Raw genomic sequence first — 26,104 nt, forward strand, 5'->3', positions numbered from 1 at the left:
TCCCAGAGTTAGGAGTCTTTATGTTCTGTCTCCCTTTCTGATATTTCCTACCCATTTCTTCCCCCTTCCCTTCTATTCCCTTTCACAATTATTTATATTCCCCGAATGAATGAGAACATATAATGTTTGTCCTTCTCCGTTTGACTTACTTCACTCAGCATAATACCCTCCAGTTCCATCCACATTGAAGCAAATGGTGGGTATTTGTCATTTCTAATGGCTGAGGAATATTCCATTGTATACATAAACCACATCTTCTTTATCCATTCATCTTTCGATGGACACCGAGGCTCCTTCCACAGTTTGGCTATTGTGGACATTGCTGCTAGAAACATCGGGGTGCAGGTGTCCCGGCGTTTCATTGCATCTGTATCTTTGGGGCAAATCCCCAGCAGTGCAATTGCTGGGTCGTAGGGCAGGTCTATTTTTAACTCTTTGAGGAACCTCCACACAGTTTTCCAAGTGGCTGCACCAGTTCACATTCCCAGCAACAGTGTAAGTGGGTTCCCTTTTCTCTGCATCCTCTTCAACATTTGTGGTTTCCTGCCTTGTTAATTTTTCCCATTCTCACTGGTGTGAGGTGGTATCTCATTGTGGTTTTGATTTGTATTTCCCTGATGGCAAGAGATGCAGAGCATTTTCTCATGTGCATGTTGGCCATGTCTGTGTCTTCCTCTGTGAGATTTCTGTTCATGTCTTTTGCCCATTTCATGATTGATTCCACAGAAATCTTAAGATTATTTCTTCCAACTCTCTGAAGAAAGTCCATGGTATTTTGATAGGGATTGCATTGAACATGTAAATTGCTCTGGGTAGCATAGACATTTTCACAGTATTTATTCTTCCAATCCATGAGCATGGAATGTTTTTCCATCTCTTTGTGTCTTCTTCAATTTCTTTCAGAAGTGTTCTGTAGTTTTTAGGGTATAGATCCTTTACCTATTTGTTTAGGTTTATTTCTAGGTATCTTATTCTTTTGGGTGCAGTTGTAAATGGGATTGACTCCCTAATTGCTCTTTCTTCAGTCTCATTGTTAGTGTATAGAAATGCCACTGATTTCGGGGCATTGATTTTGTATCCTGCCACACTACCGAATTGCTGTATGAGTTCTAGCAATCCTGGGGTGGAGTCTTGGGTTTTCTATATACAATATCATGTCATCTGCAAAGAGGGAGAGTTTGACTTCTTCTTTGACAATTTGAATGCTTTTGTTGTCTGATTGCTGAGGCTAGGACTTCTAGTACTATGTTGTCACCACAAAAGTTTTGAGAGTGGACATCCCTTTCGTATTCCTAACTTTAGGGGAAAAGCTCTCAGTTTTCCCCCATAAAGAATGATATTCACTGTGGGCTTTTCATAAATGGTTTTTTGGATATTGAGGAATGTTCCCTCTAGCCCTATACTTTGAAGAGTTTTAATCAAGAAGGAATATCCATTGGAAAAACGTCAGTCTCTTCAATAAATCGTGCTGGGAAAATTGCATAGCCACATGCAGATGAATGAAACTAGACCATTCTCTTACACCAGACACAAAGATAAACTCAAATGGATGAAAGATCTAAATGTGAGACAAGAATCCATCAAAATCCTAGAGGAGAACACAGGCAACACCCTTTTGAACCTGGCCACAGTAACTTCTTGCAAGATACATCCATGAAGGCAAGGGAAACAAAAGCAAAAATGAACTACTGGGAGTTCATCAAGATAAAAAAACTTCTGCACAGCAAAAGAAACAGTCAAACTAAAAGACAACCTGCAGAATGGGAGAAGATATTTGCAAATGACATATCAGATAAGGGGCTAGTATCCAAAATCCATAAGAAACTTATCAAACTCAACACCCAAGAAACAAAAAATCCAATCATGAAATGGGCAGAAGACATGAACAGAAATTCCACCAAAGAAGACATACACATGGCCAACAAGGACTGAGAAAATGCTCTGCATCACTTGCCATCGGGGAAATACAAATCAAAACCACAGTGAGATACCACCTTACACCAGTGAGAATGGGGAAAATTAGCAAGACAAGAAACAACAAATGTTGGAGAGGATGTGGAGAAGGGAAAACCCTCTTGCACTGTTAGTGGGAATGAGAACTGGTGCAGCCACTCTGGAAAACAGTGTGGAGTTTCCTCAAAGAGCTAAAAACAGAGCTACCCTACGACCTAGCAATTGCAGTACCGGGTATTTACCCCAAAGATACTGATGTGGTGAAACTCTGGGACACCCGCACCCCAATGTTCATAGCAGCAATGTCCACAATAGCCAAACTGTGGAAGGGGACATGATGTCCTTCGACAGATGAATGGATAGTGAAGATGTGGCCTATATAGTCAATGGAATATTATTCAGCCATCAGAGGAGAGGTATAATCACCATTTGCTTTGAGGTGAAATATGTCAATTGGAGGACAATCATCATATGGTTTCACTCATATGGGAAATATAAGAAATAATGAAAGAGATTATAAGGGACAGAAGGGGAACTGAGTGGGAAAAATTAGAGAGGGAGGCAAACCATGAGAGACTTCTAACTCTGGGAAACAAAGGGTTGCAGAAGGGGAGGGGGGTGGTCAGATGGGGTAACTGGGTGATGGGTACTGAGGAGGGCACTTGATGCAATGAGCACGGGGTGTTATACTATATGCTGGCAAATTGAATTTAAATTTTAAAAATGTAAAACAGAAAATAAAAAAGAAGAAAATAAAAATAAAATAAAATCAGGATAAAAGTAAAAAGGAAGCTCGATCCTATTTCCCCTAGAGCTGAAGTTTTGTAGCCCTGTGAGATCAGTAAACTTGGTGTGTGTGTTACCAGTGCTGGTCTTAGATGGAGGCCAGGCCACCTTGTGTCAGAGGAAATGGCCTCCAGGGTCTGGGGGAGAGGGACTGAGTGTAGGAGGCCCTGGTCTGCACTAGGTGGTGCTGTTTGCCCCTGAAGGGTTTCAGTTCCAATGGACCAGGTGGGAATGGCTGGCCTGGTCTCTAGCCTGGAAGCTGACAGTGTGTGCCCCCCACTCTTCAGTGAGCCCTCACAGCAAAGCAGTCAATCACCCTATTTGTTTCTCCAACTTCCATCTGAACCTTGTGATCAGCCTACTCATGTTTCAGCATTTTATCTCAGGTGTGTGACCAAGTTTCCAAATTTCATGAGTGCTCATGGCTTCCAGGGGAGCGTCTGACCATGCCTGGGGCTTGTTCCAGGAAAGTAGTCACACGGCTGGTGGGCGTTTGTAGTGTACAGCAGAGAGCCAGCACTAAGACCTGTTGTTCTCTACCAGCTTCCCAGCATAGCACTGTGGTGCCACCCATTCTTCCTGCAACCCCGGAGGATCCTCAGACCATCTGTCACTCCTGGGATTCTACCTCTCTTCTGCACCTGAACACCTTTAATCCAGGCACGTCCCCATGAGGTAGTGAACTTTAAGGTTCAGGTGTTGTGCTCTGCCATCCTTCTAATACTCTGTGGTAGTCTCTGGAAGCAGGCTCCCTCCCCACGGCCACCTCCACAGCTGCATGTCCCCCAAGTGAACTTCCACACCTCCTATTTTCCAATAGGTAGTAACTTTTCTACTTGAAGACTTGCGGTTTTCATTCTCTGAGACCTCCAATTGACTTCTTGGGTGTTTAGAATAATTTGATAACTATCTAGCTATGTTTAAGGGATGAGACAAGCTCAGGATCCTCCTTTTCCTCCACCATCTTCACTCTACCCAACCGAATTATTAACCTCGGGGCATTTCTTGTGCAAGGAAACTAAGACCAGGAGCAAGGCCCTCAGATCCAACACCAGAGCTCAATCATCCTGACTCTTAAGCACTGACTAGGTCAAGTTCTGAGGTATCTCAGTCCCAAAGAAGTTGGAGTCTGTATTAATAGGGATTTTCAGGAGTTCCTCTCAAGAGTCCACCTTCAGTGTATCTCATCTGTATCACATTGCTGACTGCCTTCAAACTCATTCCATGAAATACTCTGGTTATTATAGTAAGGAAGGGGTTAAGGAGAGGAAAGGAAGCTTATACCAATTAAGCACCTTCATGTGTCAGGCACCATGCAGTGAGTTCAGATTTGTTATCTCATTGATCTCAGATCAACTCTGGAAGTTTGAGCAATGTTTCTTCTATCACAATAGATGTGGCTCAGAAACCTGACAGACCTGACAGTCAAACAGGAATTTGACTCTAAAGGTTGGATTTTCCCATCAACCACTAAGGGGCATCTCAAGAGCAGAATGACACGTTCAGAAAACCCAAGTAGGGACTCTGGGACATATTTGCACTCAGGCTCTCAGGCAATGGAACAGCCTGGGGTGACAAATTTGGAGAGCCCTGGATAGAAACCAAAATTCCTCCAACCCCCAGGTTTCCATCCTTCACCTCTAGTTCTGCACTTAGCCTATGGGGCAGGATTGCTGTCTAGTCAGGAAGCTCTCCAGCTGAGAAGGGTCCCCTGTGGCTGCACCAAGGTCTGCACTATCTATGTTTTCTTGAAAGGCCTACCTTCAGAAAACCTGGCTTCCAGGCCTGGCCCTATCACTTATCAGCTGTGTGACCCAAGGTGAACTGCTTTTCTAATCACTCTGAGACTCAGTTTTCTCATCTAGGGAGAAATCTGCCCCAGCAACAACCTCATACCGCTGCCTCCAGACTCCTCCTGGGAGCTTAAAATTGAAAGCCAACAATTACAGGTTTATTCCTTTATTTTGGGGTCAGTACCTGATAACACACAAATGCATTCCCAATGAAGCCATACCTAGGAAGAGTAAGATTCAGATGCTTTCAGACTGAAGATTTTGAACAGATAGGGAGACAGCCTGAGGTCATTGGCTGAGGGAGAGGGCACAACATGAGGAAGCTAATAGGGTGAGGCTAGCACCAGCAAACTGACCTTCACAGTACAGTGAAGCAGACCAACAGACTGAGAATCAGGACATTGCCACTTACCAGTATGTTGCCTTGGCCACCCGATTATCCTCTTTGCAGGACCTCAGTTTCTGCATCTGTCCACTCATTGTACTTTGTTTTTTTTTGTTTGTTTGTTTGTTTGTTTTTTATTTAAGATAGTCACACAGAGAGAGAGAGAGAGAGGCAGAGACACAGGCAGAGGGAGAAGCAGACTCCATGCACCGGGAGCCCGACGTGGGATTCGATCCCAGGTCTCCAGGATCGCGCCCTGAGCCAAAGGCAGGCGCCAAACCGTTGCGCCACCCAGGGATCCCCACTCATTGTACTTTGAATCCAGATCAGATTCAGTTCAAGGATGGACAGGCTTGTCTGCTTATGAGGGCAAAGCCATCAGAACAATTCAGGTCTCAGCAGATGCCTTGCTGTCCATTCTCTCCTGCTTGGACCTCTCCCTTGTCCCAGCATCTTGACTGGGCATTAGTGTGCCCCTTTCCTATTAACCAGAAGATAAGGAGTAGGCCTGGAATGGAAACATTGAGGAAGGGGAGTCATTCTTTTCCTACTATGGAGCAGGAGAGAGCCCTGGCTGGCTCTGTGTCTGGCTCCTGAGCTGTGCCACCATGGGCATGGCCTTGCAGGCACCCCCGTCCTGGCCAGCAGTGAGACAATATCCCACTTGACAATGGTTATGAGGAACCTCCTGCCACATAGTAAGATCATAACAGATGTTTGTTTTCCTTTTCATGGTTCTCATATTCTGACTTACAAGGAGGTTGGGAGAGGCAAAACACACAGGAGAGGGTAGTACTCATTTACACAGCACTTTAGAGTTTAAGGAGAACTTTCATATACACTGTTTAATGGAATTCCCTTAACATCTCTGAAAGAATGATCATGGCTCTTCCTGTGATTCCACAGGACCTTGTATTTCTTCCTGTGACTCCATAGGATCCCGTATTTCTCTTTTTATGGCTCTCAGTACTAATGTGATGTCCTGGTTTAATGTCTGTTTTCCCCAGTGAACTGTCAAATTCATGAGAACAGGGGCCACATGTCTGTTCCCTGTGTGTTTCCAAAGTCTAGCATACAGCTGCTGCTCAAAAAGTATTTGTTTGATTGAGTGACTAGATGAAAGGCCATCATCATTCTACAGATGAGGAAACTGAGGCTTCAGGAATGTAAGTGACTTTCTCAATGTTACCTAGCTAATTCATGGCAGAACTGGCACTCTTTCTGGATCCTAGATTGGAGGAGTGACAAAGGTGTTTGGGGGAGATCAATCACCTCCCATCAGGCATGGCTGAATAGCACCCATAAGTCCTGAGAGGGAACGTTCAGTGTTACCTCCCCGGCCACTCCTTACTCATTCTCCAGTCCTGAGGTATCTTGGCAGGGTCAACTGGCAAGTATCATACTGTGTTATACGTTTACCTTCATGTGGCTGGCCACTGCCACCCTTCCCTGACCCAGAATGGGGAGTACTTAGGCACATAGCTGGGCCTTCTCTCATCTGTATCTTGAGAGTCTGGCAAAGTGCCTGGCACATTATAAGCACTCAATATGCTTTCAAGGACTGAATTATTGACAGATGGATGAACTTTTCAATAGCATCTCCAAATGTCTTCTGCATGTGACACTCTTGGTGCAAAGTTGGAGTGAAGCCAGATATGCTTCCTCTGAGTCAAGTGTGTCCCTGAGTGGAGCTACTACTGGATGGTGTTGATAGCGTTGAGTGTAGGCTGCAGTTCCAAGGACTATGAGCCCCTGAGGACAGAGCCTATGGGAGACCTGCCAGGAAGTTCCCTGGGATCCACTGCTGGAAGGGTAGGCTTATAGAGGTTGTCTCTTTCAACCTTTCCCTAATCTATGCAAGGATGCACTGCTCCAGAAGAAGAGCGGCTGCCCCAACCTGGGCATTGCCCCTACCTCACATTCTGGATCCCAGATAGCCTGCAGAACTATCTACTAATGAGAGTAGAGGGCTCATTCCCCAGGCATCAGAGGAGTCCCACAGGAGTAAGGCTGGTCACAAACATTAGCCCTCAGCTCACTCTGGCTTTCTCATGCTCTTTGGGCCAGGACAATGTTTGCCCTTAGGACTGTCACCCAGATGGACACCAACAATGCCCTGGAAGTGTCACTGACTCTCAGCTGTCACCTGGGGTCTTTCCTGTTGCAGGCCCTGCCTTCCTCCACTCCAGGCTTGCTGACATCATGTACTGCTGCAGCATTATGTGAGGGACAGAGCCAGTCACAGCCTGGCTTGACTATTATCATTATCATTATTTAATTATGCTTCTGTTATTATTATTAACTTTTATTTTTATAGTACTTTATGGCTCACCAAGTACTTTTCCATATGTGATCTCATTGGATTGGATAGCAGATTAGTAGCCTCCATAGTAGAGATGAGAAAACTGATATTCAGAGAAGCAACTGACATGTTCAAGGTTACAGAGTTAATAATGCAGAACTGAGACTCAAGAACAGATTGCCTCTTTCATATTCAACCTTATTTCACTATACTCACTCTGATAAACTGATTCTTCTTCCACTTTAAAGTTATCAATGGCTCCCCATGGGTCCTCAAGTCTTGTGCTCCCAATAGAATTTGCTCCAGTTACTCCTGCATCCTAGATTCCGGTAAGAAACATGGTATCTCAGTAATTGAGGCCCACAGTGCTTCTGAGCAGCCTAGTGCTCTAAGACAGTGTCCTTCTACAGTGCTGTGGGTGGCTTGTGGGAGAGAGGCACTGGAAGATAGAACTGGAATGACAGAGGAACAAAAAGTTTTAGGATACCTGCTATATGCCACAAAGGATGCTTCATTGACTATCAAGTTTTCTGACCCAAGAGGCTTTCTTTTCTGGTAAATGAGCATTCATGTCCAAGAGTCCTGGGGTTGGTGAGAGGTGGCCTTTCCTCTGGAAATTTGGTTATAGCAAATGGGGTACCCAGATGCTCATGGAGACCCACACTACTCTCTGAGCTAGCTCAGTGGTAGCTGGTGCAAACAGTGGCACATGGATAACCCTCCTCTCACCCTCCCTCCTACAGATATTTAATGAGCATCTGCTATGTTCCAAGCACCTTTTGGGACCTAGAAATTTAGCAATGACCTGGAAGCCTAATGAGATCAACTATCTGGTTCATGAAGAGTTTGGTCTATGGCCTAAGATCTCTCTGTACCAGAGAACCCCTGAGCACTATGAATATTATGATATCTGCCGGAAATGAGCAGGGGTTCAGAAAGTCAGCCTCACTCAAAGAGATTCCACAGAATAATTTCCTTGGGAAGGCAGTAACTGATCCTATCAGATCAGAGGCCCATTTCTGCTCCTCTCAGGTGGCAGTACCTGGGGGATGAGCAGTGGAAACCAGGAGTAATTTCCCTCCATGACTTCCCAAAATTTTCTGGGGATCCTGTCATTCAGCTAGGTAATTGGCAGTTGAGTGGACACTCTGTTAGGCACTGCATGACTTTGTTCTCATGTTATGCCTCACCAGGTCCACCCTTGATTGAGGCATACCCAGTGAATTAGGCTATTTTGATAGTGGAGCCAGAAAGTGCATGGGGCTCTGTGGCTGGAGCCCTGGCCCTGACTCTGAACAAAGAGGGATTGGCCAGATCTCTGACAGACTCCAGTGATTCCTAGTGTCTAAAATAACTCAAGCAGGACCTAACATCCCTCCATTTGTCTAGAAGTGACCTGGAAGTTTCAGTGTTTAGAGTCTTCTGTTTGTCTGGCCTCACAGGGAGACCACAGCAACATGCTGAACAGAAGTGACTGCAGTCACAGTTTCCAACTGAATCAGGCTGAGTCAAGGTCAGAAGGTGCCCTGCAGTTGACTACACTGGCCTGGGCCTCCTCCCTCCCTGACAATGACAACAAGCTCTGATTCTTCCATTCCTCAATTCTTCATCCAATAAGTATTTGCTGAATGCTATGAGCTCTGCAGTAGGCCTTGAGGACACACAGTGATGGGTAATGTGAAGCACCTGCCTCCAAGTAGCTCTCAGTATAGAAGCAGTGATAAGAGTGTCAGGAAGTCTGAGTATTTATTATGTGCCAGCCTCTGTGAAACTCTCCAGGATCATGGAGGGGACACCTAGACCCTAAGGTGGAAGTGCTCAGCATCCAAGAGGGGAGGCCAATCATGAACATGAGCCATGACAGGTGCTCTGTCAAAGAGGTGCTCCATTTCAGGAAGACAGTGGTCTGGCCCTGTTAGTGATGGGGCAGGCTTCTCAGAGGACAATGCTTGGAAGCATGTTGGGGAGAAAAGGTGTTCTAATCTGAGGGTGCATTCGGGTGCATTCAGGAATGATAATAATTTGGTGTGGTTGCAGTGTTCATATAGTGAAGGAGAGACAAGCCTGGGGAAGGAGAAGCTGTTAAAATATGAAGAACTTAGGCAGCATTTGGAGGGACTTGGATATTTTCCCTTGGGGATAATAGAGAGCCATTGTAAGTTTTAAATAGGCTCAAATTTACATTTTAGCAAGAAGAGGAGGGTCTAAGGAAAGGAGGCAGTGGAGCTGAGAGAAGGAAACATGGTGCATCATTGCACAAGGAGGAGAAAGAGGGAGAAGCTAGGATGACTTGCAGCCTTGGGTCTTGGGGTCATTTTCTCAGGGACTGGAAGGGGCCTGTGGAGAGGTGGTGATGGTAGGGCTTTGTGCACATCAATTGCTGTCAGCTATGGGCCACACTTTTTGTCACTGGGGTTGGGGGAGTTGGGAATATAGTACAGGAGTTGAAAGGAGGGAGGGGCCTTCATCTTGCAGCAAGGGGGGGTCTTTATAAGAAGAACATTTAATAGAGTGGGAGGGCTTGTGGGTATTGAAGCAGATGTAATGGGAACAGAGAATGAGCGGAGGGGGGCATGGCAGGGGAGAAGTAGGAACAGTTTCTGGATACTGAACTCCCTGGGTGGAACAATCTTAATTCTGGGACAGAGACAATCATATTCCTAGATCACTCTTTGGATTGGATGGAAGAGGCTGGTACAAAAGAAGTAGGGAATTCTTTGTTATTTGGTCACTAAGCTAGAGACTTCAGGCATCTGGTTACTTGTTCAGACTCCTATACAATGATTCAGTCATGCTCCCCGTCTGCCAGAGCCTGGAGCATGACTGGGAAAGCTTGGCACTTAGGGCCTGGAGAATCCAGAGCTGCGCTGGGCATGGGTGGCCAGAGAATGTATTGGAGGAGGACAGGGGAGGAGGCCAGATCCAGGCTATAATCTCAGATCTGGATTGCCAGGATATATGGGCATCTTTCCACTTTGTTACAAGTGAGATTCACTTTCTATATGTTGTTGTTGTTGTTGTTGTTGTTGTTATTTTATTTGGCAACAGAATCACTACTACTTGAAGTAGAATGACATGTGGTGGGGAAGAGAGAATTATGTTTGTCATTCATCTCCCATCTTTGTTCATTTCTCTCTTTCCTTCCTTTCTTCTTTTTTTTCCCCTCCTCTCCCCCTCTTTCCTTCTCTCTTTTTCTCTCTTCCTTCCCTACTTACTATAGTTAACCAGGTACCCAATCTGGAGCCAGACCCCAGGTTTACAAAGTTAAATTAAAATTTTTCAGGCTGTGGACATAAACATAATTGAACTTTGAGATCTCAAGAGGGAAGATGATGTCTTTGGATGGAAAGAATTCTTTTTTCCTGACCATCGGTACAATGTCTGCCTTGGCCAGTCATTTTATTTTTTTTAATTTTTTTAATAATAAATTTATTTTTTATTGGTGTTCAATTTGCCAACATACAGAATTGGCCAGTCATTTTAACTCAATAAGCAGTCATTTTAATTCAATAAGCATTGGATGCCTTCTGTGTGCTAAGTCGTGGAGGCAAGGAGCCCCTGGGTGGTGAGTGGGACTCACATCCTCAGTGCCTAGCTGGGGTCAAGGGCTGGAGACCAGGAAGTCCTTTGGGCTCCTCTTGTCTGAGCCATGATGTCTTCTTCCCTCTAATTGGCTTCATCCAGTATACCGCCTAGGGAACCCATGTTTTCCCAGATTTTGGCATTCAACAGAAAGTTAGCATATAGTTCTGGCTTCAAATGAGTCCATACATAGGGATCAGAGCAATGCTGCACAGGGTGTTAAAGATCCAAGGGAGTGAGTCTGACAGAGAGGGCTACTTAGAGATAAGATAGCCAAGGAAGGGGGCACTGAGCTGCAGATGGAGAAGTGAGGGCAGAGTTCAAGGCCCAGGAGTAATGAGCCTGTGTGTAGCTTTCTCCCTATTCAAAACATCTGCAAATTGAATAAATGCATCAAATGCTACTTTTGTGAAGCCTCTGATACTTTCTGTGTTGTTAAAAATGTTATCATCCAAGTCAAGTGCATTCATTGCAGGAAAATTAGAAAATGTACATAAGCAAAAGGAAAAAGGAAATGCTCACGATTCCTCACCTAGAAGTAAATTCTTTAACATTTTAATACAGATCCAGTCAGACTTTTTTCCTGTTTATTTACATGTATTATATATAAAAATACACTTATATTCAGAGAGACTTAGGTAAATGGAATCAATGTATTGCTTATGCTGCTGTAACTTTTTCTTATCTAGTCATCTTTACTTATGCTTTGGTCTATATTCATCAAAGCCCGCTCCTATTTTAGTTGTTTGGGATATTTGTCTCCCCCACAGGACTGACAACTCTGAGGGGGCAGTGATGGTGGCTTGTCTTTTATGTTTCTCCACTGCTTAGCACAGGGCCAGATCTCTTTAGGTCATCATTTTAAGCTGGGGGACTAAAAAAAATGTCCTGCTAAAAACATCTACTGATGATGGTCAACACGGGTGATTGCACAGCTGTGAGGGAAAGCCCAGCACCCCCGCAGATGGAGGCACCTCTGCTCAGTGTGACAAGTGTCTGTACTCTGCAGCCAACCCCTCCCTGCTGTCTGCTCAGCTCACCTGAGCTCTCAGCTTCCAGCATCTCCCTTGGGAAAACAAGGTGCCTCAGCACTTGTGCTTCCGGGAGCCTCCTTGGCTATTTTTACTCCTCTGAGTTCCCACCCCAGAAATGTACTTACTTCCCAAGAGAAGGAGTCCTCCTTTCTCTGGTTACTCACTCCTGAGGCTCCCACAGCATCCCTGCCCCCAGGCTCCAGCTATGGAAATGCTCCCAGTTGAGGAGATAACACCCCACCTGGCCAAGAGCCCCAGCAGGCATCAGCATCCCACCCAACAGGAATTCAAGGGCAGGCAGAGCAAGGCTGTCACAGGGCCTTGGGGTGAGGCTCTTTCAGGAAGTGCTACAGATACCTGGGGGCCCCTTGCTGCTGCAGCTCAGTGAGTCAGTCCTGGTGTTCCTGCCTTCACCCATGACTCTCATATTCATTTCTTAGAAGTGGTGGTGTCCAGGCAGGCAAGAAGATTGCTCCATGACTTGAGAACAGAATGGCTATAGAGCAATTCCAGCCAGCATTCCAATCATGTGGGGCAAAAAGAAAACCCCATTTTAAGGCCATATTGCACTATCTTTTCAGAAGAGTATTTATGGTTTGCTTACGTGCATTTTTCAGTTGAGATATAATTGACTATAACACTGTTCGTTTAAGGTATAAAACGTGTTAAAGATAAACTCAAAATGGATGAAAGATCTAAATGTGAGACAAGATTCCATCAAAATCCTAGAGGACAACACAGGAAACACCCTTTTTGAACTCGGCCACAGTAACTTCTTGCAAGATACATCCACGAAGACAAAAGAAACAAAAGCAAAAATGAACTATTGGGACTTCATCAAGATAAGAAGCTTTCGCACAGCAAAGGATACAGTCAACAAAACTAAAAGACAACCTACAGAATGGGAGAAGATATTTGCAAATGACCTATCAGATAAAGGGCTAGTTTCCAAGATCTCTAAAGAACTTATTAAACTCAACAGCAAAAAACAAACAATCCAATCATGAAATGGGCAAAAGACATGAAGAGAAATCTCACAGAGGAAGACATGGACATGGCCAACATGCACATGAGAAAATGCTCCGCATCACTTGCCATCAGGGAAATACAAATCAAAACCACAATGAGATACCACCTCACACCAGTGAGAATGGGGAGAATTAACAAGGCAGGGAACAACAAATGTTGGAGAGGATGCGGAGAAAAGGGAACCCACTTACACTGTTGCTGGGAATGTGAACTGGTGCAGCCACTCTGGAAAACTGTGTGGAGGTTCCTCAAAGAGTTAAAAATAGACCTGCCCTACGACCCAGCAATTGCACTGCTGGGGATTTACCCCAAAGATACAGATGCAATGAAACGCCGGGACACCTGCACCCCGATGTTTCTAGCAGCAATGTCCACAATAGCCAAACTGTGGAAGGAGCCTCGATGTCCATCGAAAGATGATGGATAAAGAAGATGTGGTTTATGTATACAATGGAATATTCCTCAGCCATTAGAAATGACAAATACCCACCATTTGCTTCAATGTGGATGGAACTGGAGGGTATTATGCTGAGTGAAATAAGTCAATCAGAGAAGGACAAACATTATATGGTCTCATTCATTTGGGGAATATAAATAATTGTGAAAGGGAATAGAAGGGAAGGGGGAAGAAGTGGGTAGGAAATATCAGAAAGGGAGACAGAACATAAAGACTCCTAACTCTGGGAAACGAACTAAGGGTGGTGGAAGGGGAGGAGGGCGGGGGTTGGGGGTGAATGGGTGACGGGCACTGAGGGGGGCACTTGACGGGATGAGCACTGGATGTTATTCTGTATGTTGGCAAATTGATCACCAATAAAAATAAATTTATTACTTAAAAAAAGGTATACAACGTGTTGATATGCTACGTATATGTATTATAATACTAACACCATAGTGTTAGGTAACACCTCTATCACCTCACGTAATTATCATTTTTTTGTGTGTTGAAATATTTAAGAACTCATCTCTCTTAGCAACATTAAAGTATATAATATAGTATTGTTGATTATATCACTATGCTGTGCATTAGAGCTCCAGGATTATTCAGTTTCTAGTTTTAAGTTTGAACCTTTTATCAGAATCTCCTCAATTTCCCCACCTCCAGCCTCTGGTAACCACCATTCTACTTTCTGTTGCTATGAGTTGGGCTTTTTTAGATTACATATATAAGTGATGTCATACAATATTTGTCTTTCTCTGTATGACATCTCATTTAGCATAATATCCTCAAGCTTCATCCATGTTGTCACAAAAGGCGGGATTTCCTTCTTTGTTATGACTGAATAATATTCCTGTGTGTGTGTATTACATTTTCTTCATTCATTCATCTGTTGGTGGACAATTAGGCTGTTTCCTTATCTTGGCAAATCTGGGTAATGTTGCAATAAACATGGGAGTGCAGACATTTTTTTTGCTATCCTATTTTCATTTCCTTTATCTATATACCTCGAAGTGGGATTGCTGGATGGTATGGAATTTTAGTTTTAATGTTTGAGGAACCTCTGTACTATTTTCCAAAGTGGCGTAACCAGTTTACATTCCCACCAGCAGTGCACAGATTCCCTTTTTCTCTACATTCTCACCAACACTTGTTCTGTCTTCTCTTCTGCATGATAGCCCTTCTAAGAGGTGTGAGATAATATCTCACTGTGGTTTTTATTTACATTTCTCTGATGTTGAGCATCTTTTCAAGTACCTATTGGCCATTTGGATGTTTTCTTTGGAAAAATGTCTATTCAGTTCCTCAGTCCATTTTAAAAATTGGATATTTTTGTTATTGAGTTTTATGAATTTTTAAAAATATATATTTTGGATATTAGTCCCTTATTCAATATATGGTTTGCAAGCATTTTCTCCTATTTCATAGGTTGGCTTTCCATTTTGTTGACTGTTCTCTTGCTGTGCAGAAACTTTTTAGTTTGATGTATTTCCACTTGTTGATTTTTGTTTTTGTTGCTGGTGCTTTTGGTGTCAGAGCCAAAAAAATCTTGTCAAGACCAATGTCAAGGAAAGTTTCTTCCTTATGTTTTTACTGTAGAGTTTTATGGTATTAGACCTTCTGTTTATGGATGGTATTAATCCATCCTGAGATGATTTTTTTGTGAGTGGAGTAAGAGAAGTGCCCAATTTCACTTTTCTGGATGTGGTTATCCAGTTTGCCCAATATCATTTTTAAATTTGAATCCCCTGGGACTCTATGCCTTTCCCCCATTTCCCAGATAGGACATGCAGAAACTGGACTAAAGGGCACTCTGATTTAGGGAACTAGCATTGAATCTAGAGCCCAAAGAGCTGAAGTTGAAGCTGGCATCTTCTCTCATCTGTGACCTTAGACAAATTGCTTGGTTTCTCTGGGCATTGAATCTCTCTTTGAATGACAGGGGTAACAACCCAACCCTCTATTCTACCCAGTAGGACTGTTGTGAAGATTCAAATAAAAACATGAATGCCAAAACACCATATAAACAGGAAAATGCTTTCCATGGTGAAAGTATAAGAAGCCCCATCTCCTTTTCTTTCCTGAAAAGAGATACAAAAACTATCCTGACAATTCAAATAGGCCCAAAGTGGTGGCAATTTGTCCACTCCTACTCTATGGAATTTGTCAAGCCCCAATCTAGGAAATAGGTAGCTGGGAGCTGACAGGCTGAAAGAGGGGCCTGGGAATGCCCTACCAAAAATCCTGACATCTCTGGGTTTCCACTGATTGTTAATTACTATTGCTGGGGACAGCAGCAATAATGAAAAGAATTAGAAGGGCTAACAGTTACTGGGCACTCTCTACATGCCATGTCCAGGGCTAATGACTTCATAAACATTATCTCAAGGTCTCTTCATACAACCCTATGAGATGGACATTGTTATTATCCTCATTTTATGGACAAGTATGCAGATTCACGCACACAGCTAGTAAATGGCAGAGCTGGGACATAAACCCAGGCAATATCTTTGTTTATCTTTGAGAATTTTCTGTTGTGCGTTTACTGAGTTTTCCTCTTGGCCAAAAATATCCTGTCAAACTCAGAGATGTGAACCTTTAATTCCAAATATCAGTGGAAATAACTAATAAAGTTGATTTCGTTTTAAGTAAACTATGTTGTGAAACTTGAAGCTATTTTTAAAATCTAGCTGTGTGTATTAGTTTCTCATTGCTGCTGTAACAAATTACCATAAACTTAGTAGCTTAAAATTACCCAAATTTATTCTTTTCTGTGGTCAGAAGTCCAGCATGGGTCTTACCAGGCTAAGATTAAGGTGTTGGCAAAACTACGTACCTTCTAGAGGGTCTAAGGAAGAGCCTATTTCCTTACTGTTTCTAAGCTTCTAGAAGTTTCCCAAACTTCTTAGCTCATGGTCATTTTCAAAGCACATAACTCCAACCTCTGCTTCAGTTGTCACATCTCCTTTCTCTAACATTGACCATCTTGCCTCCCTCTTTAAAGTACCCTTAGATTACATTGGGCCTACCTGGATAATCCAAGATAATTTTCCCGGCTCAAAATCCTTAATCTAATCACATATGCAAAGTCTTTTTTGCTGTTTATGGTAACCTATTCCTGGGCTCTGGGGATAGGGACATGGCCATCTTTGAAGGGCGAGTCATTATGGGCAATAGTGAGTGTGCATCAGGGCAATAGTGAGTAATGAAAAGAAGACAAATAATGAAATTACCATTCCAATATTAAATTCCAAAATCAGCATGGAATGAATGGGAGCACTACTCAGCAGAAGCCCCCTAAAGAGGCGGTAAGGTCTGGCAGTGAAAGGGTTGATCTACAAAGAAGTGCAGAGGAAGGGCAGGCAGTAGATGTTTTTAGGACTACTCAGGCTGGAAGGTATTCAGAGGACCTGATGGGCACATCTCATTTTGTTCACCATCAAAACCTGAGACCATTATGCAATGTCACCTCACCAAGAACCTCCAGACTATGACTCAACTTCTCTGAGGAGTTTTCCTACAGGAAGAGAATATATCCATCAGGCCAATATTTAACACTCACGTGTTTCTTTGTCAATTAATGTCATCAGTCTCTTGGGAATTAATTGCAGTGACTCAGCATTGCCAGGATTGGTAAACTCAGAGGCTGGACAAAGTAGGATTTCTGGCCCAAGGAAATGTCATCAGTCATACTGACCCAGGGAGGGTTCTTGAGGCCCACCAGCTAGCCCACCCCTTGTAATGCCAGACACTGCCTTTCAGATGTAGGTACTCAATTTCTGGTTACTGAAAGGAATAGCAGTAAAGATTACTTCCAGCTTTTCTAAACATGAAATTCAGACAAAGATTCACCATGTTTCTTATGATTTTTACCCCAACTTCAATAGCCATGTTTAACAAGCAAATTATGTAATATAAAACTTGCTAGAAAAAAATCACAAGAAGAAATAAAATATACAAAAGGCAGGGTGCTGTGATAGAGGTCTGATAGCAGGATCTGAATTTCAGCTCTACCTCTGAGTTTTTGTGTGATTTGGTACAAGACTCTTCTCATCTCTGAACCTTTGTTTCCTCATCTGTAAAATAAGGAGCATGATCAAAATCAGTGATTCTCATCCCATTGCACATTAGAACCACCCAGTGAAGTTTTGGAGACTGTTAGTGCCCATACCTCATTGAAATTGAGAACCACTGTGTCTGAATGAGGTCCTTTATACATCTGTTCTATCATTCCATGAAATGTCTGGGATTTATCAATGAAAATCTCAATGTTGATCCGTTGGAGGCACCCATCCTTCTTGTTGAATAGCAAACTCAACTGAACAAGGAATGAAAATTGAGTGTCTGCTGCCTACAAAACATTAAACTGGATTTCTTAGGGGTTCCTGCAGTCAAAGACCTTATTGTGTGTCAGCTAGGTGATCACAAGGAATTATAAGTAAGAGGTATGGACATTGTTCCCTTCAAATTCATCATACCCATGTATTAAATGGGCAATTTCTTTAACTTATGTTGGGTTTCTTTTTCCAGAAATTCAGAGCCTGTGATATGTATCTTTTCCTATAGTTCTCAGTGAGGAGGGAAGAGGTGGATGCTCTGATGAACAGAGCTTTAACAACCAAAACAAGCTCCCTGGCTCCCCACCTGGTGGGCTTTATTTAAACACGACTGCCACCCTTTGCTGCCATTTGGAAGTGGGACAGTGTCACATTTCACTTTTAAAATTCATTAAGTGCTTACTATGCACCAGGCACTATTCCAAGAATTTTGTGGATGTTAACTCATTTAATCTGCAAAGGATCTTATAAGATAAACACTATTACTTTCCTCATATCACAGATGAAGATAGTGAGACAGAGGTAAAAATGTGATGTGTCCAAAACCATACAACTGGTAAGTAGGGAGTTGAGATTCATTCAAACAATAGACTGTTTCTTCCACTCATGCTCTTGACCACTTATAAAAGGGTTCATTGGCTACTAGATGCAAAATGTTCTATGGCTACCAGAAATAATGCTTACAAATGATGAATAGCAACAGGGGAAACGTTTATGTTTACATCTTAAGAGAAAAGTTAGTACGATAAACTCTTACAGATAGTACTATGATAAAGACTTTGTAAGGTCAAAGCAAAACACAAATCACTAAAAAGCCATATGCAGTTAAAAAAAAAACAGAAAAAAGTCAAATGGAGGCAGTAATGAAAATAGCAAAATATTAAGACTGCCCAGAGGATGTGATTATAAATGAATTTTAAATTCTTCTTATCTGCGGGGCACCTGGGTGGCTCGTCGGTTAAGTGTCTGCATTTGGCTCAGGTCATGATCCTAGAGTCCTGGGATGATCCCCCATCGAGCTCCCTGCTCAGCAGTGAGCCTGCTTTTCCTGCTCCCTCTGCTGTTTCCCCTGCTTGTGCTCTCTGGCTTTCTCTCCCTGTCAAATAAATAAATAAATAAACTCTTAAAAATTCTTCCTATCTGTATCTTTTTCATAATGATTAGACTTTCTTAAAATCTCATCCCACAGTAGCAAGTAAGTACCATGAATCTTTTTATAAGAAAATATTAGGGCTCAGTTCTGATACTCAAAAAATAATTTTGGATTCAAAAATTGGCAGATCAGTCATTTGAAGTTAAAAGGATATTTCTCATGGATGTAAGAGTATCATCCATAATGATTAGATTCTTTTCAAACTAGCATTTTGAACTAATAGTCCTGGGCATGATTTTAAGACTTTATATTTCCTTATTTAGTGGTCTAGGATTTGTTTCAGCCCCTTTTCATAGTCATGATTAAGTAAGTTGCCTGAGTTTGCAAAGCTGGGAACGAATGCCAGAGTCTTTCTCCAGAAATTGTGCTATAATTTAGCAACATGCTTCTCAATGCAGGTAATCCGCCCACTACAGAAGCTGAGGAGTTGTATATTTCCCCCTCTCTTATTTCCTCCTCCACTTTTTATTGTAAACCTGCCATATTTTGGCTACCTTTCCAGCTAGAGTTTGATGACTTTCCTAGGGATCTAACTTGTACTCAGTATATTGTTTGTAGGGGGGAAAATGCTGTGGATTCCATGGTAAGCTTATAAAAACTGTGTGCTCTTCCTTCTCCACCCTCATCTGAAGGTCATTTAAACAAAAAGGATCTTCCCAGGTTGGGTGCTCTTTTCTTAGGGATGACTGGAACTAGTGCCTTGCTTCTGGCAACTTCCATGAGTCTAGGTCCCCTGCTCCACCCTCAGCATACGCCTGGCCCTTGCTAACTCACCTTGGGCTGACCAAAGATGCTTTCTTTAAGACCCTATGTGGAAAGAGAAGCTGTTCCTAGACTTCTTCTGCCCTTTCAAAGAGATCATTAGTAAAAAAAAAAACAAACAAAAAAAAAGAGATCATTAGTGCTGAAACCGTGCTATTTGTGAGTTCTCTTGGTATGTCAAGTTCAGGTAAGGAGAGAAGCCAAACCACCCACACCATCTGCATTAGAACTGACTAAAATAACACCACAGAGATATCAAGCATTCTTAGCCTGGGTTATGGCATCATCTAAGAATGAAAAAGTCACATTAAGTCATTGGCTTGGGCCTGGCATTTGATTTTAGATCTCTAATCTCATTCTAAAAGGAGCCAATTGATTTCCATCTTGGGAATTTTTCCTTCCATTTCCAAACCAAAAAAAAAAAAAAAAAAGAGAGAGAGAGAGAGAGGACTTCTCTTCATCCCTGATGTCTCGAACCCCATCACTGACCCATCTCAGGAAATAGGAAGCATAGCAGAGCTGCCTGTGAGGCTGACAGGCAATGTGTGCAATTCATAAAGCACTATCACTATCCTAGTGCTCTGCAATTCTCGGGGGACCTTCCTGACAAGGTAATACTTGACATGTTTATGGAGGGAGGAATTGGGTCCCTGGGAGGTGAAGGGAAGATAGTTACACACGCCCCTTGTGAAAGATGCTGTTAGCATCTCGCACGTGGTCCACACCTCCTCATACCAGGTCAGAGCTGAACCTGTATAAAAGTGGAAGCTTCTAACAGCACCTCAGTCTACCTGCATCCTAGGTGATCTGCTCCAGTGCCTGAACCAGGTAAAGTACATCTCAAGGGCCAGGAGGAACTCTTGGCGTTGATCAGAACAAATTATTTTTAGGAGGGCAAGGAGATACAGAGGGAGAGGGAAAATCTTAGAGAAAGAATATTTTTTAAAAACTTTTTTAAGTTAAGAGAGAGAGAGCACACAGCCAGGGGAGAGGCACAGGGAAAACAGACTCCTCACTGAGTAGGGAACTTGGAGTGAGGCTCGATCCCAGGATCCTAGGATCATGACCTGAGCTACTCAGGCACCTGGGGAGAGAAATAATTTTTAAGCAGGCTCCACATCCAGTGCAGAGCCTGACATGGGGCTTGATCTCACAATCCTGAGATCATGACCTGAGCCAAAATTACCCTGAGCTGAAATCAAGAGTCAGACACTTGGACATTTAACTAACTGAGCCCACGAAGCACCCCAGGCTGAGCACAATCCTAAGTAAGGCAAGGAGGAAAGAGGATTTGGTTGGGAGGGTTCTACTGAAGGGGTGGGGTGAAAGGTAGGCGAAGGGAAACTACAAAGAATTCATTTAAATTTATGGAGTTCCTAGGTTGAAACCTTTTGTATATTTCTTGTAATTGATTTTGGGAGATTGGGTTTAAAAATCTGATCATCATAAAGATGAATTCATAGTTCAGTTTTAAATGCAGGGAAGTTTTCTTGGGCTGAATCTAAAATGCCATTTCATTTTTCAGCTTCATTCAGCTCCTGCTGAGATGTCCTGCCAGCAAGGCCAGCAGCAATGCCAGCCCCCTCCCAAGTGCCCCTCCAAGTGCCCCCCCAAGGGTACTCCTAAGTGTCCTCCCAAATGTCCACCCAAATGCCCCCCTAAGTGCCCAGCCCCCTCCCCATCTCCAATCTCCTGCTGTGGCTCCAGCTCTGGGGGTAGCGGCTGCTGCAGCTCTGGGGGTAGCAGCTGCTGCAGCTCTGGGGGTGGCGGTTGCTGCCTGAGTCATCACAGGCCCCGCCGATCTCTTCGACGCCGACACCAGAACTCTGCCTGCTGTGGCAGTGGTGGTGGCCATTCTGGTGGCTCCAGCTGTTGCCACAGCTCTGGAAGCTCTGGTTGCTCTTCTGGGAGCTCTGGATGCTGCCACAGTTCTGGGGGCTCTGGCTGCTGCTCTGGGGGCTCCAGCTGCTGACCTGGGCCATGAGGAGCACTGAGGAACAGCGCTGGAAGAGCCAATGTGCCAAAGACCCGCCCAGGCGAGACTTCTCTCCATTTGGAAGAAGAGTATGGAAGGGCATCTGAAATGCTTTGACTTTTCCTCTTCTTCTGCCCATGTCCATTCCACTGTGAGGTCTAGAGGTTTAACCCATGACATTCACTAGCCTGATTCCCTCTTGGACATAGATCTTTGGAGGACTTGGAGTTGGAGTTCAGTTATGAAGCTGCTTTCCCTGTAACAATAAAGCTTCTTATTCCTGATGTCACAGCCTCCTGATTATGTCTTGTTCACCTCTCCCAGTCACCTCCTCCATCAAGCCCTCTCTCCCCCTCCCATTCTCTTAAGTGCAAGTGATTATAATTCAATTTAGGAAGAACATTTTGGTACTGAAGCTTCCTAGAACTCTGGGAAACAATATTCCCTTTTATGCTCTGAATTTGGAAACTTTGGGGTTGAAGGAAAGAATTATGTCTGAGACTATTACCCTGATACAAGCTTTGCATGAAAGGACTCCCCTCAGAGGGGAGGATGGTGGTACTCAGAAAGGTCACAGTGATATGAGATAGATACTCTGTGGGGAGGATGTGGGTTTCCTTCAAGTATGGGTGATAGTTTAAGACTTTATCTCCTAGTTATGGGGATAAGGCCTCCTAAAGTGCTTATTCTGGGCTCCAATAAATAAATACTCTTTATTTTCCTGATGATTATAATCCCAGGTGCTTCTATCAGTTACTAGAGAGGAGAGCTGGGGGCAGCGGGGGTGGGTTGGATTTGGGGGAGTGAATTTAGGAGACAGGTATGAAATATCTGAGTCCATTTTCCCTGCATCATGAAAACCTGAATGTGGTTTGAATATAGAATCAAAAAGGGCACCCTTCTCCTGCCAAAGACTGTCTCCACGTGGTCAGTGTATATGTGTGTGTGTATGGTCAGGGGAACAAGGGGGCTTTTGTCACTAAAGTGAGTTTTCCATTTTCTTTAGGAATATGCTGATTCCTTCAGGAGATACTCAGAAAGTTTATGATAGGAATGATAATTCTAAATCAGCCTTTTATAGACCAGAAGAACAATTAGCTTTTCCTTTGAAATAAGTTAACAGTGATAGGTGAAGTAAGTTAGTATATGAGACCACAAGTCCATATAGTGATCATGTACTTGCCCAGGTCATCTCCCAGAAAAGATCTCCTTTCTGGAGGTCTTGTTACTTCATTACTTCCTTCTTTATTCTAATAAGACTTCACCTCTTGGAATGTCTCACCTGTACTCACCAACAGGTGCCCCAGGTACATGCAACCTGTTAATCAGGCTCTAAAGGTACCTTAGATGAAACTGGTATCTTTCATGACTTACCTCTCCTTGTCTGTTCCACCATGCCATGCCCAGCTCACTCACCTTCAACCTATGTCTCACCATCAACTCTTGAATTCTTAGTCTTGGGTTTCTCTTTTATCTCACCTTTATGGTTGTGGGTGCTTGTATTCAGTAAGACATTCTGAAGCCAGTTGACCTCCAAACTCTGTTCTAGTTTTTAAAATTCAGTTATTCTAAAAGCACCATTACTCATGGATACTTTGGACCTTGGGTAAGTCCTAGCTTAACTTCCTTCCCTACTTCCTTACTCCTTTTTTTTCCTTCCTTCCTTCCTTCCTTCCTTCCTTCCATCCTTCCTTCCTTGCTTCCTTCCTTCCTTCTTTCCTTCCTCTTTCCATTGGCCAGTGGCACCAAGGGTAATCTATCCTCAAAAGGGTTCTGGTGGAGGCAGGGAGTAAGAAGCAGTGAGTCCCACAAGCTGGGTTAGCATTTTGCAATTGGGCCAGACACCCAGCATACATTTTTCTCTTAAGCCTCCAAGTCTGTATGGAGATACGGCAATCTGACTACATTCACAGTTCTTTTTGGTCTTAACGGTTCCATAGCTTTGCCTGGATTTTTCTTCCAACAGAGAGAAATCACCACTGGGATTCCCATAGGCATATCCCCACCATCATCTTAACTCAGTGTCATGTGGAAGCTTCTAGATGAAACCCAGTAGGCTTTTCACATAGTCTGTGGCCTGACTTGAAAAACCAAGGACCAAGAGTCAGAGAGATGCGAAGCAAGATAATAAAGTAAGTAAACTACCACACCAAGTAGATGACTATACAGGGATGGATGTGCAAATGGGGGAATTGTGTGTGTGTGTGTGTGTGTGTGTGTGTATTATAGAAGGGGGCAAAGAGAACAGGTCCTAAAGAGAGGTCTCAGACCCCACTTGAGCCCTCAGGCCTTCTCTTAGCACACACATAGCCCTCTCAGCTATGGACAGTGACTTGTTTGGAAAGTAAACATGCCACAGCAATCCTGGCACCTCTGTGAAGTGACTTGAATACCCACGTGCACCACCTACAGTGCTACCTGAGTGATGAATGTCTCTGGGATGCGTCAGCTGACCATGTCTATTGGGAAATGGGCAGTGCCTGGTTGCAATCTTATAAAAGCTTCTTTGGCTGGCCACTGCTCAGTCCACTGCCTAGCAGGTGCCCATTCCAGTTGGAGAACTGAGTGAGTCTTCCAGTGGAGCCAAGGTCTGGTAAGTGTCTAAGCAGGACCTGGAGGAGGAATTCTAGAAGAGTTGAAGGCAGAGGGGAGGCGAGGTTAGAGCGGTGCTTTGGGCTTCAAGTGAGTCAAACTCTCATGGTACCAATGAGGACATGGAGGTCCAACTGGGGATGGTGACTTTTGCAAGGTTAGCAAGAATGTGGCTAGAATGCAGTTCTTTGGCTCCCTGGACTGGGAGGCTTGCATCCTCTACACCACTATGCAGACTGGCACACTCTTTTCCCTGTACTCGTGGGGTACACAGGGGTTGTCGGCAGGAATAATGACCAGGACATGCTTCTGGTGTTTGTGGGTTCCTTAGACCCAGGCAGCAGGTCCTCATGTGTGATTTGGGTGTTTTCTGATGGCTGTTTATAGAATGCTAATAACTGTGCAAACAGCACTTGAAGGTCTGCGGCCACAGGGAAATGAAGCAAGAGGAAAGGGCCAAAGGAAGAGTTTGGACCGGGTCCCACAGATAAATTGCCATCATAGCCTTTTTAGTTTCCACTGTGAGAACTTGGGTGGTTCTTATTTTAGTTGGAGAAACTGGAAACCCATTGATTCTCTCCAGACTGCTTCCTGCTCTCTGCCTGGTTCACTTACTGGAAGCATCTGGTTGGGGTGCCTTTCATTGCTTCCCCTCCCTCCCCCTGCAGTAGGCCAGGCTAGCTTCTCCCACGGCCAAGTCTCTAAAGCCCTGACTTCAGTTCTCGGAGTGAAAAGGCCTGTTGGCATGTAGAGGCTTCTCGTCTTCCAGGTTCACCGTGAAGAGCTGAGCTCCACCATGTCCTTCCAGCAGAGCGCAGCTTCCGCCAAAGGCTTCTCCAAGGGGTCCTCCCAGGGCCCGGCCCCCTGTCCCGCCCCCGAGCCTGAGCCCGCCGCCTCGTCTTCCTGCTGCGGTTGCTGCGGGGACTCCAGCGGCTGCGGCTGCTGCAGCGGCTGCGGCTGCTTCCCGCGGCGGCGGCGCCGACAGCGTCGGAGCGGGTGCTGCAGCTGCTGCGGGGGCCGCAGCCAGCGGTCTCAGAGCTCCAGCAACGTCCAGAGCCAAGGCTGCTGCAGCGGCTGCTGAAGGCCACCCTGCCCTGAGCGCTGCTTCCCCACCTGAGTCCCTCCTGCGCGGGGCTGGGTCAGAGTGCCCCCCCCCGCCCCCGCCCCCGCCCGCGGTAAACCTACCTGCACTGGATGTTCCAAAACCCACTCTGTCCTCAGCCCCACCAAACGGTCTGACCCCCGTGTGGTTATCCTCCCCGGGAACCTGAACACCGTTGTGTGGAATGCTGGACCCTAGTGTCGGCAGAGGCTTGCACACAGGAGGTGCTTAATAAATGTCCATGTCATAATAAAGCTTCTACCTTCCAAGAACACTTTGTTTCCTATTTGTTCTTTCATTTGTGTGTTTATTATGGAGTTCTGTTACCCCGTCCACTATCTCTCATTTAGCCCTGGCTTGGCATATCTAAAAGGAAGAAAAGTCAAATTCATGCCTGAACAAGAGTAGCTTTCTAGTACTTAATTATGATAGCAGAAATCACAAATGGAGCCAGACAGAGTTCTAAGGACTTGACATAACATGCATCACCTCATGGCACTCTCACAATGACTCAGTGGGGGTAAGTGCTGTTACCCTATTTTACAGAAGAGAAACCAGGGATAAATAACTTAGAGTCACTCAGGCAGTGCATGATGAAGAAGATTGGGTACCCCAATCCAGGCTTAGACTCTTAACTGCCCCTCTTGGTTCCCTGAAACCTTCCAGAGCCTTGTGGCGGATGTGCTCACCCTTCTGCCCATCAGGACCTGTTGCACAGGCAGCTTTGTGGCAAAGGCTTGGATCTGTGATTCTTTGAGGTTTTCGAATCAGGTGATCTGAGACTTTCTTTTGCCAGAGAGGATCATCAGTCCACTGATTTCCTTCCTAGGTGAGGAAACTTTTCCAAGACGAATGTTCTAGGAGCCCGGGAAGCTCCCTC

The 26,104-nt window shown here is 44.3% G+C and overlaps 1 protein-coding gene and 1 pseudogene across 1 annotated transcript; both read left to right on the forward strand.

Annotated features, from left to right (window-relative positions):
• LOC121492027 overlaps positions 1-26,104 on the forward strand; it is a 332,162-nt pseudogene that overhangs the window by 93,676 nt on the left and 212,382 nt on the right.
• Positions 24,054-25,496, forward strand: CRCT1 (cysteine rich C-terminal 1). Its single transcript, XM_041757251.1, has 2 exons — positions 24,054-24,123; positions 24,892-25,496. Exon 2 carries the CDS (start codon positions 24,919-24,921, stop codon positions 25,201-25,203), a length of 285 nt encoding a protein of 94 aa, XP_041613185.1. The 5' UTR covers positions 24,054-24,123; positions 24,892-24,918; the 3' UTR covers positions 25,204-25,496.

The sequence above is a fragment of the Vulpes lagopus genome, chromosome 5 (assembly GCF_018345385.1).
Source record: "Vulpes lagopus strain Blue_001 chromosome 5, ASM1834538v1, whole genome shotgun sequence".
In the NCBI taxonomy this organism is placed as follows: Eukaryota; Metazoa; Chordata; class Mammalia; order Carnivora; family Canidae; genus Vulpes; species Vulpes lagopus.

Bases quoted from the DNA above. Each gene is read 5' to 3' on its own strand.
- CRCT1 (XM_041757251.1), top strand. From the start codon at position 24,919: ATGTCCTTCCAGCAGAGCGCAGCTTCCGCCAAAGGCTTCTCCAAGGGG.